At 53.5% G+C, this 11,190-nt stretch overlaps 2 protein-coding genes across 7 annotated transcripts in view; both read left to right on the top strand.

Annotated features, from left to right (window-relative positions):
• Positions 1-116: 116 nt before the first annotated feature.
• Positions 117-4,155, top strand: SFXN2 (sideroflexin 2). Its single transcript, XM_042818142.1, has 11 exons — positions 117-975; positions 1,242-1,412; positions 1,817-1,915; positions 2,055-2,130; positions 2,205-2,290; positions 2,616-2,676; positions 2,760-2,826; positions 2,947-2,996; positions 3,071-3,120; positions 3,312-3,359; positions 3,480-4,155. The coding sequence occupies exons 1-11, from the start codon at positions 815-817 to the stop codon at positions 3,577-3,579; spliced, it is 969 nt and encodes a 322-aa protein (XP_042674076.1). The 5' UTR covers positions 117-814; the 3' UTR covers positions 3,580-4,155.
• Positions 4,156-6,332: 2,177 nt separating this feature from the next.
• The window catches only part of WBP1L (WW domain binding protein 1 like), a 49,384-nt gene continuing 44,526 nt past the window's right edge, over positions 6,333-11,190 (top strand). For 2 of the 6 annotated variants that reach the window (XM_042818038.1, XM_042818037.1), the window contains exon 1: positions 6,333-6,435. In XM_042818038.1, the coding sequence (XP_042673972.1) occupies positions 6,349-6,435 (87 nt within the window). In that variant the 5' untranslated portion in view covers positions 6,333-6,348. The remainder of the gene's footprint in view (positions 6,436-11,190) is intronic. The other 4 variants (XM_042818042.1, XM_042818043.1, XM_042818045.1 and 1 more) reach the window with 2 other exon arrangements.

The raw sequence follows: 11,190 nt of genomic DNA, 5'->3' as shown, positions 1-11,190 counted from the left end.
AAGGCGGCCACGCGGCGCGCCGAGGGTCTGTGGGCCGCGCAGGTAGGGCCACGTGGGGTTGGGGCGCGCGGGTTGAGTGGGGCTGCGAGGGCGGTGTGATGCGTTGCTGCGCGATGCAATGCGGAGAAGTGCTTTGCACAGCAGTACTATGCACAGCAATGCTGTGCACAGTAGTGCTATGCACGTCACGAGGTCTCTGTGCGGCTCTACGGATGTGCAGTCAGCGGTGCGCTGCGAGGCGGTGTCAAGGGGGGGGGAGTGTGACGTAGCACCGTTGGAAGCATGCAGTGCTGATGGGGTGCAGGGTAGAGTAACGTGGAGCATGCCGTGGGGGTGTGTGCAGTGGTCAGGGTGCAGTGCAGTGTAGTGCAGTGCAGTGCCGTGGGGGGGTGCACTATGTTGTTGAGCTGCCTGTACGGCTGTGCAGTGCGGGCACCGGAGGGTGCAATGCCACGAGAGGTGCAGGAGGTGCTCTGGGGCTTGCAGTGTGGGCATGGGAGGGTGCAATGTACTACCAGCGACATGCAGTGCTGCAGGGACAGGAGCATAGTGCAGTACCGCGGGGATGAGTGTGCACGTGGAGGGTATGCCGTGCAGTGACCCAGATGGAAACACTTGCAGGGCAGTGTGATGCAGTCCCACTGAGGGCTGCCTCGTGCAGGGAGAATGCAGTGCATTGCAGCAGCACTGTTGGAGGCTGGTGGTGGCAGTGCCTTGGGTACGGGGCCGCTGAAAGTCCAACCCAGATGTTAAATATAAACCCGCAGCAGTTCACCCAGTGCAACGCTCCACGGCAACGCAGCACTATCCTGAAATGGCTGCTGTGCCCCTCGGCTTCGACATTGACGCCCCGCGCTGGGACCAGAGCACCTTCGTGGGGCGGCTGTGGCACTTCTTCAACATCACTGACCCGCGCACCGTGCTGGTGCCGGAGCGGGAGCTGGACAGGGCACAGGCCGTGGTGGCAGGCTGCAGGTGAGTGTGTGCTGGTGGCACCGGCGCGGTGCTGGAGGTGTGCCTGTGTCCTGCCCGAGTGCTGGTGCAGCATCTGAGCACCCTGATCGATCTGTAGATGTCTCTGTTCATTGCAGGGGAGTTGGACTAGATGACCTTTAAGGGTCATTTCTATGAGACATATAAGACAATTCTATGGTCTGTCAGAGATGGTTTTGTGGATGTTTATTGGGTTTCTGGGAGCCCTGAGCTATCATGGCTGAACTCCCGCGGCTCCGGGCTTGCAGGGCTGGGATGGTACCGCCGGGGAGCAGCCAGGAACAGCTGCTGTATGCCAAGAAGCTGTACGACTCGGCTTTCCACCCCGACAGCGGTGAGAAGATGAACCTCATTGGCAGGATGTCCTTCCAGGTGCCAGGTGGCATGGCCATCACTGGCTGCATGTTGCAGTTCTACCGGTGAGAGCTGGGGACACAAGTTGGGACACAGCCCGGACAGCCCTCAGCTCTTCCAGGGGCACTAATGTCTATCCTTGGTATCCCTGAGACAGTGCTAGGAGCCCAGGAGTGGGTCACCCTCAGATACCTCTGTCCTCATGTGCTTGCTGCTCCCATCACTGAGGGCCTACCTCAGCCCTGGATCTCATCCCCATCCCAAACCCCTCAGGGCTGTGCCACCTCCTGTGCTGTCTGCAGTACCCTCTCAGACACATTTCATTTCCCAGCCCTGCCCCTGCCACATTCCTGACCTCAGGCTGCAGTGCCTCAGTTTCCCCCGGCAGACACCAGGACAAGGGTATGGAGGGCATCTTGTCTGTCCCCTGATGGCCCCCGGGCACTCTCCGTGCCCTTTCCCTCTGCAGGACAGTGCCAGCTGTGGTGTTCTGGCAGTGGGTGAACCAGTCCTTCAATGCCATTGTCAACTACACCAACCGCAATGCTGCGTCCCCCATCTCTCTGGCGTGAGTGTGCCCCCGGGATGGGACCCCTGATGCCTGTGGGATGTGCCAAAAAAGATGTTCAGGCACCAAAAGAGCAGGATCTCTGTGTCAAAGACAGCGTTTTGTTTTATATTCCCATGCATCTGTTGCAAATCACCAGGCAAATAGGAGTGGCTTACGTCACGGCCACCACGGCAGCCCTGGCCACTGCTGTGGGACTCAACCTCTACACCAAGGTATGTAGAGACGGGGTTGCAGCAGCATCTGGCCACATCCTATCCCCATGCTCATCCCATCCTCCATCTTGCAGCGTGCTCCTCCCTTGCTTGCCCGTTGGGTCCCTTTTGCAGCTGTAGCTGCTGCCAACTGCGTGAACATCCCAATGATGAGGCAGCAGTGAGTGCACCTGGGGTCTGCCTCCGCTCCCCGGCCCCGAGGGAGGACGGAGGAGGTGGGATGGGTTCTGTGTGATCACCACCCTGCATCTGGGAGAGCGTCTCTGGTGGGATGGCCCAGCATCAACAAAGCAGGAGGGCGGTTTTGGGGTGAAGATGTCCATTTTGGAGTTTTTGATGTCCTGGTGCTGAGGGAGGTTGTTGGAGCTGAAGGAGTTTTGAAGTGTTCCACGGGGTGGGGGTCCCTGTGTCAGCCATACCCTGAAGGTGGCAGCATCAGCCCAGGGGTGGCACAGCCCAGGGCCACTGTGTTGCTGTTCCCACAGGGAGATCATCCATGGGATATCAGTGACTGATGAGGACAACAATGAGCTTGGGCACTCCAGGGTGAGTGTTCTGGGAGGGAGAGCAGACATGGGAATAGGGACATGTGTACAGCAGCAAGGCTGAGCAGCCATTTTTCCTTGCAGAGAGCAGCAGTGAAAGGCATTGCGCAGGTTGTGGTCTCCAGGATCACTATGGCAGCTCCAGGCATGAGTGAGTGCGGCATGAGGGTGGGGGCCAGATCCACACTGCAACCCTGCAGCTCCCAGCTTGGCCAGAGCTGATGGAGCTGCATGGGCTGGTGGAATCCTTCACTCTTCTCCCCACATGCAGTCATTCTGCCCATCATCATGGAGCGGCTGGAGATGTTCCCCTTCATGCAGGTGAGCTCCTGCTGCTGCTCTGGGCATGGGATTGTGGCAGTCAGCTGGGGACTGACCCTGCTCATCCCTTGCAGCGGATCCGGGTTCTCCACGGGCCACTGCAGGTGCTGCTGTGTGGTGGGTTGTGAGTATCTCAAAAAACCAGTGTGGCTCCGGAGGATGCCTGAAGTCACCCTGGAAAAAGACCCCACCCAGCAGAGATGGCAAAACTGCTTTCCTTCCAACCTGAGCTCTGTTAAATTGGGTCCTGGGCTGGGACCTTGCAGCTCGGGGTATGCAGCCCCAGCGCTAACACCCACTCTCCTTTGCTCACAGCCTGCTGTTCATGGTGCCGGCAGCCTGTGCCCTGTTCCCTCAGAGATGGTACCTGTCCATGGCTTTCCATGGGAGCCTTTCTCTTTCCCTCACTCCCCACAGCCCGTCCTGATGGGCTCCCAAGAGGAACAGGATGATGGCTTCAGTGTCTGTCCCCTCTCCCCACAGCTCTCTTGCGCTGGCTGACCTTGAGCCGGAGCTGCGGGACAGCATCGTGACCAAGCACGGGGACAAAGTGCCATTTGTCTACTTTAACAAAGGGCTGTGAATAGAGGCTACCTTGGGAGCCATTGAAGCCCTCCAGCCCCCAACACTGCCAGCCCTGTGCCAGTGCAGGGCTTGGATGCATGGTGCAGCCCCCACTAACCCAGTCTGGAAGTGGAGCTGGGATCATCTCCCATTTCCCCCACCCCAAACCACATTGCTGCCTTTAACTGCTGCAGGAGCCTCTTTGCAAGAGCTGGAGCCCCCACAGTGAGTGGGAAAGACTTGTCCCCTGTGTAGGGGAACACATCAAAGTCCTGGGACCAGTGCTAGGACTGTGCCTTCCTTGCTCTCTGGTTCAGATCTTATTCACTTTGCGATTGTCACAATCCCAAAGACAAATAGCTAATTGTTTTTAAGCTCTGAATTTTGCAATCAGCTCATTGCATTAAGTATGACAGCCAGGCATCACCTTGCCATTTTGTGCCTCACTGTTCCTGTGGTAGGACCAAGGACTTGGGAAACACTTGATTCTGGCCCCTCTCACACGGAGAGGGTCACTAAGCCATTGGGTTTTGAACTAAGGCTTTAAATGACAGAGATGGGGGTTGGCAAATAAAACATGGTGATTTTTAAAACAGCTGTGGGCTTTGCTTTTGGCTGGTCTTTGGGTGCCTGCTTCCCTGGACAGGGCTGGTACATAGGTCATACCTGTCTTGGAAAAAGGGAAGGTGTGGGCTCTGTGCTTGCATCTGAAACAAACCATGTCTCTCTGGTTGAGTGCCATAGGAAGACATCACTGCTCTCTGAACTCCTACACTGAGATTGCTCCTGTCCTACACCCCAAATTTCTGTGAGCACATTCAGGAAGGTACATTCAGCAACCTGGAATGGAGCTGGGTCCAAGGTGTGTTCAGTGTGCTTGCAAATGCAGAGACAGTTATAATGCAAAGTCCCACAGAAAGCATGCTTTGGAGAGCTGTTGCTACCTCCTGCCCTCTCCTCTTAGTCCTGGGCAGCAGGATGGGGTGCACACAATGCACTGGGCAAGAAGAGGGTTGGTCTGTGCTGGGGCGAGTATGAGGCTGACCAGCACTGTCCTCAAGCCAGAAACCAAGCTGATAGCAATGGATTCCCTCTTCAGACCTGCACAGGTTGATGCTGGCCAAGAGCAGCACAGCAGGGTGTCTAGGTTTTTAAGCTACAGCAGGAGCCTCCACGGGAGGATTCCTGCCATCTCTGCCACTCACAGCTCCAGAACAATGTGGAGGGCGGCAGGTGGTTGCAGACTGTGTTCCTGTGCTGCCAGATTCCATCCAGATCGGCTCTGCATCACACTGCTGCAATAGGAAGGAAACTTCACTGCCAGAAGTCAGTGCCGGACTCAGCCCTATTTGTGAAGAGCTGCGGATGCTAATTACGCTCCAGTGATGAGTCACTCCCAATCTGGGCTTGTCCCATGCTCTGGCTTTTGCCTCCTTCCTACTTGTAATTTCAGGGCAGGATTGGAAAAGGAGCGAAGCTCTGCATGGCTGAAATGGTGCTGCAGCATGTTTACAACCTTCTTTTAATAACAACCAGACCAAAGACATTCTGTTGGGCTGCAGCAGGGCTGGTGAGTCACAGAAGACCAAAATTTCTTTCGATGAATGATCAGCAGCCCCAGATCCTTGCCCAAGTGCTGCTGGAGGTGCTTAACCCAGGTTAAGCATGCAGGGTGTGTGCCCAATGGGTTAACTGCTGCCAGCCCACGCTCGCAGGGGTGCAGGGTTAGGTGTGCCCTAAGTATCGCCCTGACTGAAAAATCCCAGGGGCAGGAGATAAGCTGCTCAGTTGATTATTTTTCTTTTCTGAGTATGTTATCAGAGCATCTCACAAGCATCACCGTGCCAATCCCCTGTGGGGGCTGCCTGGCACTCAGGGATTGGCATGGCACAAAGCCTGCACGCTACCCACGAGCTGTGAGTGATCCCCAAGTGCTGCCACCTGCACCTGGGACAAGCCCAGGCAGGGGATGGCTGTGCTGGGACACGTCCGTGGTGGGACATCCATTCCAGGTGCCACTCCTCTCCCATTGTGGCTCCCTACAGCCGCCCCAGCAGCCCTCACCAAGCTGCTGGATTTTGGAGACCCAAGCGTGGCAGTTGGGTACAGCTGACTGGGAGCACAGCACTGCCGCAGCCTGGCACCATGGTGGGGAAGAAGTGGCTTTGCAGTCTGCTGCCCCATCCTCAGGGCCTGGTGTGGGGCTAGCAGCGTTGTTGACATCATCAGCAGCTGACAGCAAACACTGCTTCTGCCTGCTGCTACTGCGGCCATTTATCTGCCATCCTACACACGTTCCCTGGTGAACCCCCAGGCTTGGGTGGGCTGCTTGGCTTTGGGGCTCCCTGAGTGCATTGCAGACAGGCTGAGCAAGGTTTAAAGCCACCACAAGACATGGCCAGCAGATGGGGACAGGCGCTCTAGGGCCACCAGACAGGCCCTGACAGGCGTGAGACAGCTGCTGCACGCCACGTCGGGGCACAGGCACAAGGGGCAGCGCCCACATCCCCCTTCCAGCCAGTTCCGCCACTCACAACATGGCGGCCATCACACTACCCCGGGCCCCCTCTCCGCAGCGCCACACTCAAGATGGCAGCTCCCTGCAAGCGGACCCCGCCCCTCCCCGTTCTGCCCTGAACGATAGCGTGTCGAGCCAATAGCAGTCCAAATAGCGCGCCGTCTGCCCAGTCAGAGATCGGATGGGGCGGGACGAGGTGCGGGGTGCCCCCTCGGCTCCCGTCCCGGGCCGCAGTCGGGCTGGGGAGGCGGGGAGCGGGGGGTGGGGGGGATGGCGAGGAGGTTTCGCGCCGCCATGGCCCTGATGTTGTTTCAGGCGCTACCCGAGGGGCTGCCCGCCAGCGTGGAGCCCGCCCAGGTAGGAGGCAGCCCGGGGGGCGCCGGTCGGAGGGTTCAGTGTGTGCTGGGGGGTCCTGAGCGACAGCTGGCTGCGAGGGGCGAGGGTTGTCAGCGGGCGAATCGTGGGCTGGGGGCAGCGTCTGGGGGGTCTGCCGAGGTTTGGGACTGAAATGGAGCTGGGGGTGCAGGGAGCGGGGTTTGGGACCGTGCTGGGGCTGGAGGAGCAGCATGGGTCGGGGCTGCTGTAGGCTGCAGGAGGGGCTGCAGAGGGAACGGCAGCCGCGGTGAGGGCACCCGCCTGCGACGCTGGCAGGTGCGGGTGTCATCTGGGAGGTGACAGGGCAAGGGTGGCTGGCCCAGGGAGCAGGGCTTGCCCGGGCAAAGGAGGTTGGTGTTGCATAGGAAGTGTGGGGTGAGCCTCAGCTTTGGGGAATCATAGAGTCATTAAGGTTGGAAAAGGCCTCTAAGATCATCTAGTCCAACGCATCAGCCCGTCACCACCATGCCCACAAAACCGTGTTCCTCAAGGGAAGGAAGGAGGGAGAGTGTTTCAGCCAGGATGATGGGAAGCAGCCCTTATCTCTGTAGGCTCTGATTGCCTTCTTCATGCCTATAGGGTTCTGAAGAAGTTCATTCGCTCTCCTTCATCACTTTACTCAATATTGTGCCTGTGCTATGATGTTCTCCAGCAGTGTTCTTAGACTGCCCTTTGCAGAATCCATAGACCTTCACCTTGCTCAGTGTTGCTCATAGACAACTGTGCTGGGCCAGGTGTCCCATGCACAACCTGAAACCTGCTGTTCATGCAGTCATTATGTCTTTTTCATTCTCTGCACAGCATAAATTGAGCAGGATGCCTTCAGATTTGATGGTCTGCTTAGGAGGCAGGAACTGCGTTTTGTATTTGTTGAAGATCTAGACCTTCACAGATTATATGAATGAATTTACTGAAGTTCTAAGTCTTCCTGGATACTGATCTGTGCCTGCAGACCACAGGTGCTGTGGTTACTCGGTGTGTAGTTTCTCTGGGACACTGGTGTGGAGTGTTCTTTCTGGGAAAGGCGTCCATTGGAAATCTTTCTGACTTCTGTTGTGAGTAGAGAGGTGAGGAGTTTGACTACAGATGTTTTAAATCTTATTTTTTCAGGGCACTGGGAGTACCAGACAGACTTTAAAGGCTCTGTAATTAGAATCATAGAAGCATTAAGGTTGGAAATGGTCTCTAAGATCATTCAGTCCAACCATCCAATTGGTAGTGCCATCCGAAATTTTCTTGCTGTGATTTGGCCTTTGCTGCAGTAGAGAGCTGCAAGGTTGTGCTGAACCGTGTGTTTTCCATGTTGTCTCAACTGCCCTGAGCTGGTGGAAGTCCCAGCGCTTGCTCTGCTCCACCATCAAACCAACATATACCAACTGAGTGTATATAGGCACAAGGTGTTGTGGTGTTCCAGCTGTGAGCGGCAGCCAGGTGCTAGGATTGTCTAGACAAAAGCTGCGAAGGTCTTCAACCCTCTAAATGCTAATAAGAACAATATACCTGCCTTGAAGGTTGTGAAAGACACTCCCTGTACAGCTTGTGCACTAGTCAAGGAACAGGTAGAGGAAAGGAAATGGAAGTAGAAAAGGAAGAAGTATTCATACACGTATCTGACTTGTAGGTATCCTCTCCAATCAGTGCACCAGAAGTAGTCCTAAAATAGTAAGTCTTGGGTAGTACAGTACGTGATGGTGAGAGAGAGAGCTTTGGCTGCCTGTGTTTTCTTTAGAGCATTTAGATATGGATGTGTCTCTTACTCGTTTTCTTTTCATAGTTTGTCTATATAAAACTCATGTGGTTTATTTTAGATCTTAGACTGTCTGTCAAAGAGCTGGTATTATCTCACAGCATACTACAGATTGACAGCAACCCACTCAAAAACTGTCGTTTTTGAGTAATGTGGGATATGTATATATATATATTTGAATAATGTGTGATCTGGGAAATGAGAATGTAACTAAACTTTGTCTGCTTTCATGTTGCCTTAGAGTATGATTTCCTTGGAGGTGATGCGCTTGTAGTGGTGAGCAGTGCTGGCCTGGGAAGATCTCTGCACCAAGGGTTCCTATGGTTTTAGCTAGACCTCTGACAGCATTCAGCTCTTGGTCTCTGCAGACCATGGCTGCCCTCACTGCCCGTGGTGGCTGCTGCCTGCTGCCACCTCCATCTCAGACAGTTGCAATGCCCTGCTTGCTTCTGCTGCTGGGGAGGGCTTGTTGACGGTTTGTGCTTCTCTGAGCTGGAGGTCTGAGGCTGGGAGGTGCTGCAGGAAATGTGTCCTCTAAATAATTCAGGAGGTGGAGCTGTGCTGCCTGGCCACACTGAGCAAACATTGCTGAGAACATGCTGTACTGTGCAGGAGGGTCTGATTTTTTTCAGGTTAAAATAAGTCCAGGCTGCTGAGGATCTTAGAAGACCTTTCTTTTAATGAAGTCTTGTTTTGGGTGGCAGGTGGAAGAGAATGAAGATAATTAGCGCAGACCAATCCTGAGTCCAAGTTCTTTACCTGCCCCTGTGACTGTTCCACCGTGGAGCACAAAGCTCCCCGTTAACAAGAATTGGAGCATTTATCTGCAGATTAAGGGAAGATACGTTGCAGTTGTGTAACAAAAATAAGATCAGAGTAAACACAGGAAAAAGAAACCTGGCCATGCCCCGTTATGGCTGCACTTGTATAGCATTAGCTGTGCGCTGTCCTCGCGGCTTGAGGGAGAGGGAAGTGGGGAAGTAAGAAATGAATTAGAATGTCTTTTAAAATAAATATCTTTAAAAAACAAGCTTGATCAAATTTGTAGTGTTAAACTTTGAGCATTAATAATTATTCTATTGCGGATTCTATTGCAGTACATCCCTACAGGGCAGACTAAAGGTTATTTGACCAGCCATCTGCTTCCCACTGCAAGCAGCTTAATTATCACATCGTTTTCTCAACTGTTGTTTTCTTTAAAAACAAGAGATTTAAGTGAATGTTAACTATGTGGCAAGCCTGAGGAATCTGTCTTTCTCTAATAAGATGGTTTTGAGCCAAAATCTGACAGAAGCACGGATCTCTTTAAAGGCCCATTTCATTCCAAATGGAAGAGTTCTTGAAATGCTGTGACTTGAGAGATGATTCATCTGGGTGGCAGAGAGGAGCCTTGTGTCCAGGACAGGCCTGACGTGACTTGGTGCATCTGACACCCCTTTAGCAGTGTTTGTGCTCAGGGCTGTGCTGGCTGTGACCACACATGAAGTTACCAGGCTTGATCCAGACCTGCCAGCGCTTGGGACCTTTTAGGAGCGTCACTTCAGGTGGTGTGTAAGCAGCAAAGCTTCAGTTATCCACGTCTAAGAGAGACCCATCTCAAATTATGCCAGCTTTTTCAGTTAATGTATAGGTAATTAGTTACAGTAGCACTTTGGTGCCTCCTGAAATGCTGTGGGTCCTTCAAGAGAAGAACTGCTTATACAACCCCAGAGCTGTATTTTGCCTGCTGGAGTATCTTTGTGACTCTTGCTTTTTGGCTTGCTGATTTCCCCAGTTTTGGCAGGAGGCAGCAGAGATCAAAGTACGGCCTGTACTTCCTCAGAGCAGAGCCACTAAGTAACTGAGCAGATTGAATTAAGGACTGCTCATACCACCGTGGTTATACCTCCTTGTGCTCCAGTGTCTCATCTGGATAGCATGCTTCCACACTGATTAACATTCTTCCATTTGTGAGCTGCCCTCACGATCGCACACAATGCTGTAAGAATTTCTCTTTGCATCTCAACAGCTGTGCAGCAGATGGAAGGCCTGCTTCGAAAGTGTCCTGTGTGCCCTAGGCGAGAGCAGGGTGTTTGTTTAGGCCAAAAGATGGGCTCATCTTCTGGCCTCATCCTCTGTCCCACAGTGTCTGTGCTGTGCCCTTTGGTCCCAGCTGTGCCTGTGCAGATCTGTCCTTGTCAGACGTATCCTGGAGTGTTGGTAACACATTGCTGCAGGTGGCCCTTTGTTCTGTCTCCTGACAGCATGCAGGTTTGGAGGTGTTCCTGTGACTCGCATTGCCCTGTTCTGCAGGGGACAAGAGGTAACCAGGTAACCTTTCCCGGTTAGTTGCATAAGAACCTTGGTAATGTGTTTAACTAGTGACTTTATGGCTGTACACGCTCCTGTCTGGCGTTTGTTTTTGTGGGTTCATGAATCCCTGAAGACTGGGCAGACTACTGATGGGGCTGTGAGGACCCAGCATATCAGGGACATCTCAGAAGCAGTTCCTTGAATCCAGGCTGGTGACAGACAACCATGGAAGGGCAGTTGTTCATAAATGGGCAATGTGCTAGTTGTGTGATGCAGCCAACCTGATGGCCAGGTTTTGGTCTGTGCTTACAAGGCAGAAGAAAACAAGCATGCAGCATGGAATGTTGGGATGATTTCAGGAAACTTCTGCCATTTCACATACTGCCAATCTCCTGATGTTGATGGGCTGCAAAAAGGCAGGCAGGTATGGTGAGCTACAACCGATGTTTACAAGGAATGGGGTGTTGGGTTTGGGGAAGTGCTGGAAAGCCCCTTGTGAGGATCATAGATACAGTCCTTAGGACAAGCAGAGGAAAGCTTTTACCTCAAGAAATTCTCCTTTCATTCCTCTTTATTCTTTTGCATTGCTCTAAGATGGAAGGTTCATCACTAGTGGTGATGCGGTTTTTATCATAGAATGTTTAGAGTTGAGACCTTAAAGGCCATCTGGTCCCACTCCCCTGCAATGAACAGGGACA

Source organism: Centrocercus urophasianus, unplaced genomic scaffold (assembly GCF_019232065.1).
Source record: "Centrocercus urophasianus isolate 14NV4802_14NV808 unplaced genomic scaffold, USGS_Curo_1.0 seq_17, whole genome shotgun sequence".
Classification (NCBI taxonomy): Eukaryota; Metazoa; Chordata; class Aves; order Galliformes; family Phasianidae; genus Centrocercus; species Centrocercus urophasianus.
Note: the sequence above shows the minus strand (reverse complement) of the source record. Positions and strands in the feature narration are given on the sequence as shown.

Coding starts and splice junctions, on each gene's coding strand:
- SFXN2 (XM_042818142.1), top strand. CDS start 815: ATGGCTGCTGTGCCCCTCGGCTTCGACATTGACGCCCCGCGCTGGGAC. Junction 1,916..2,054: donor GCGTCCCCCATCTCTCTGGC/GTGAGTGTGCCC, acceptor GCAAATCACCAG/GCAAATAGGAGTGGCTTACG. Junction 3,360..3,479: donor GCCCTGTTCCCTCAGAGATG/GTACCTGTCCAT, acceptor CTCTCCCCACAG/CTCTCTTGCGCTGGCTGACC.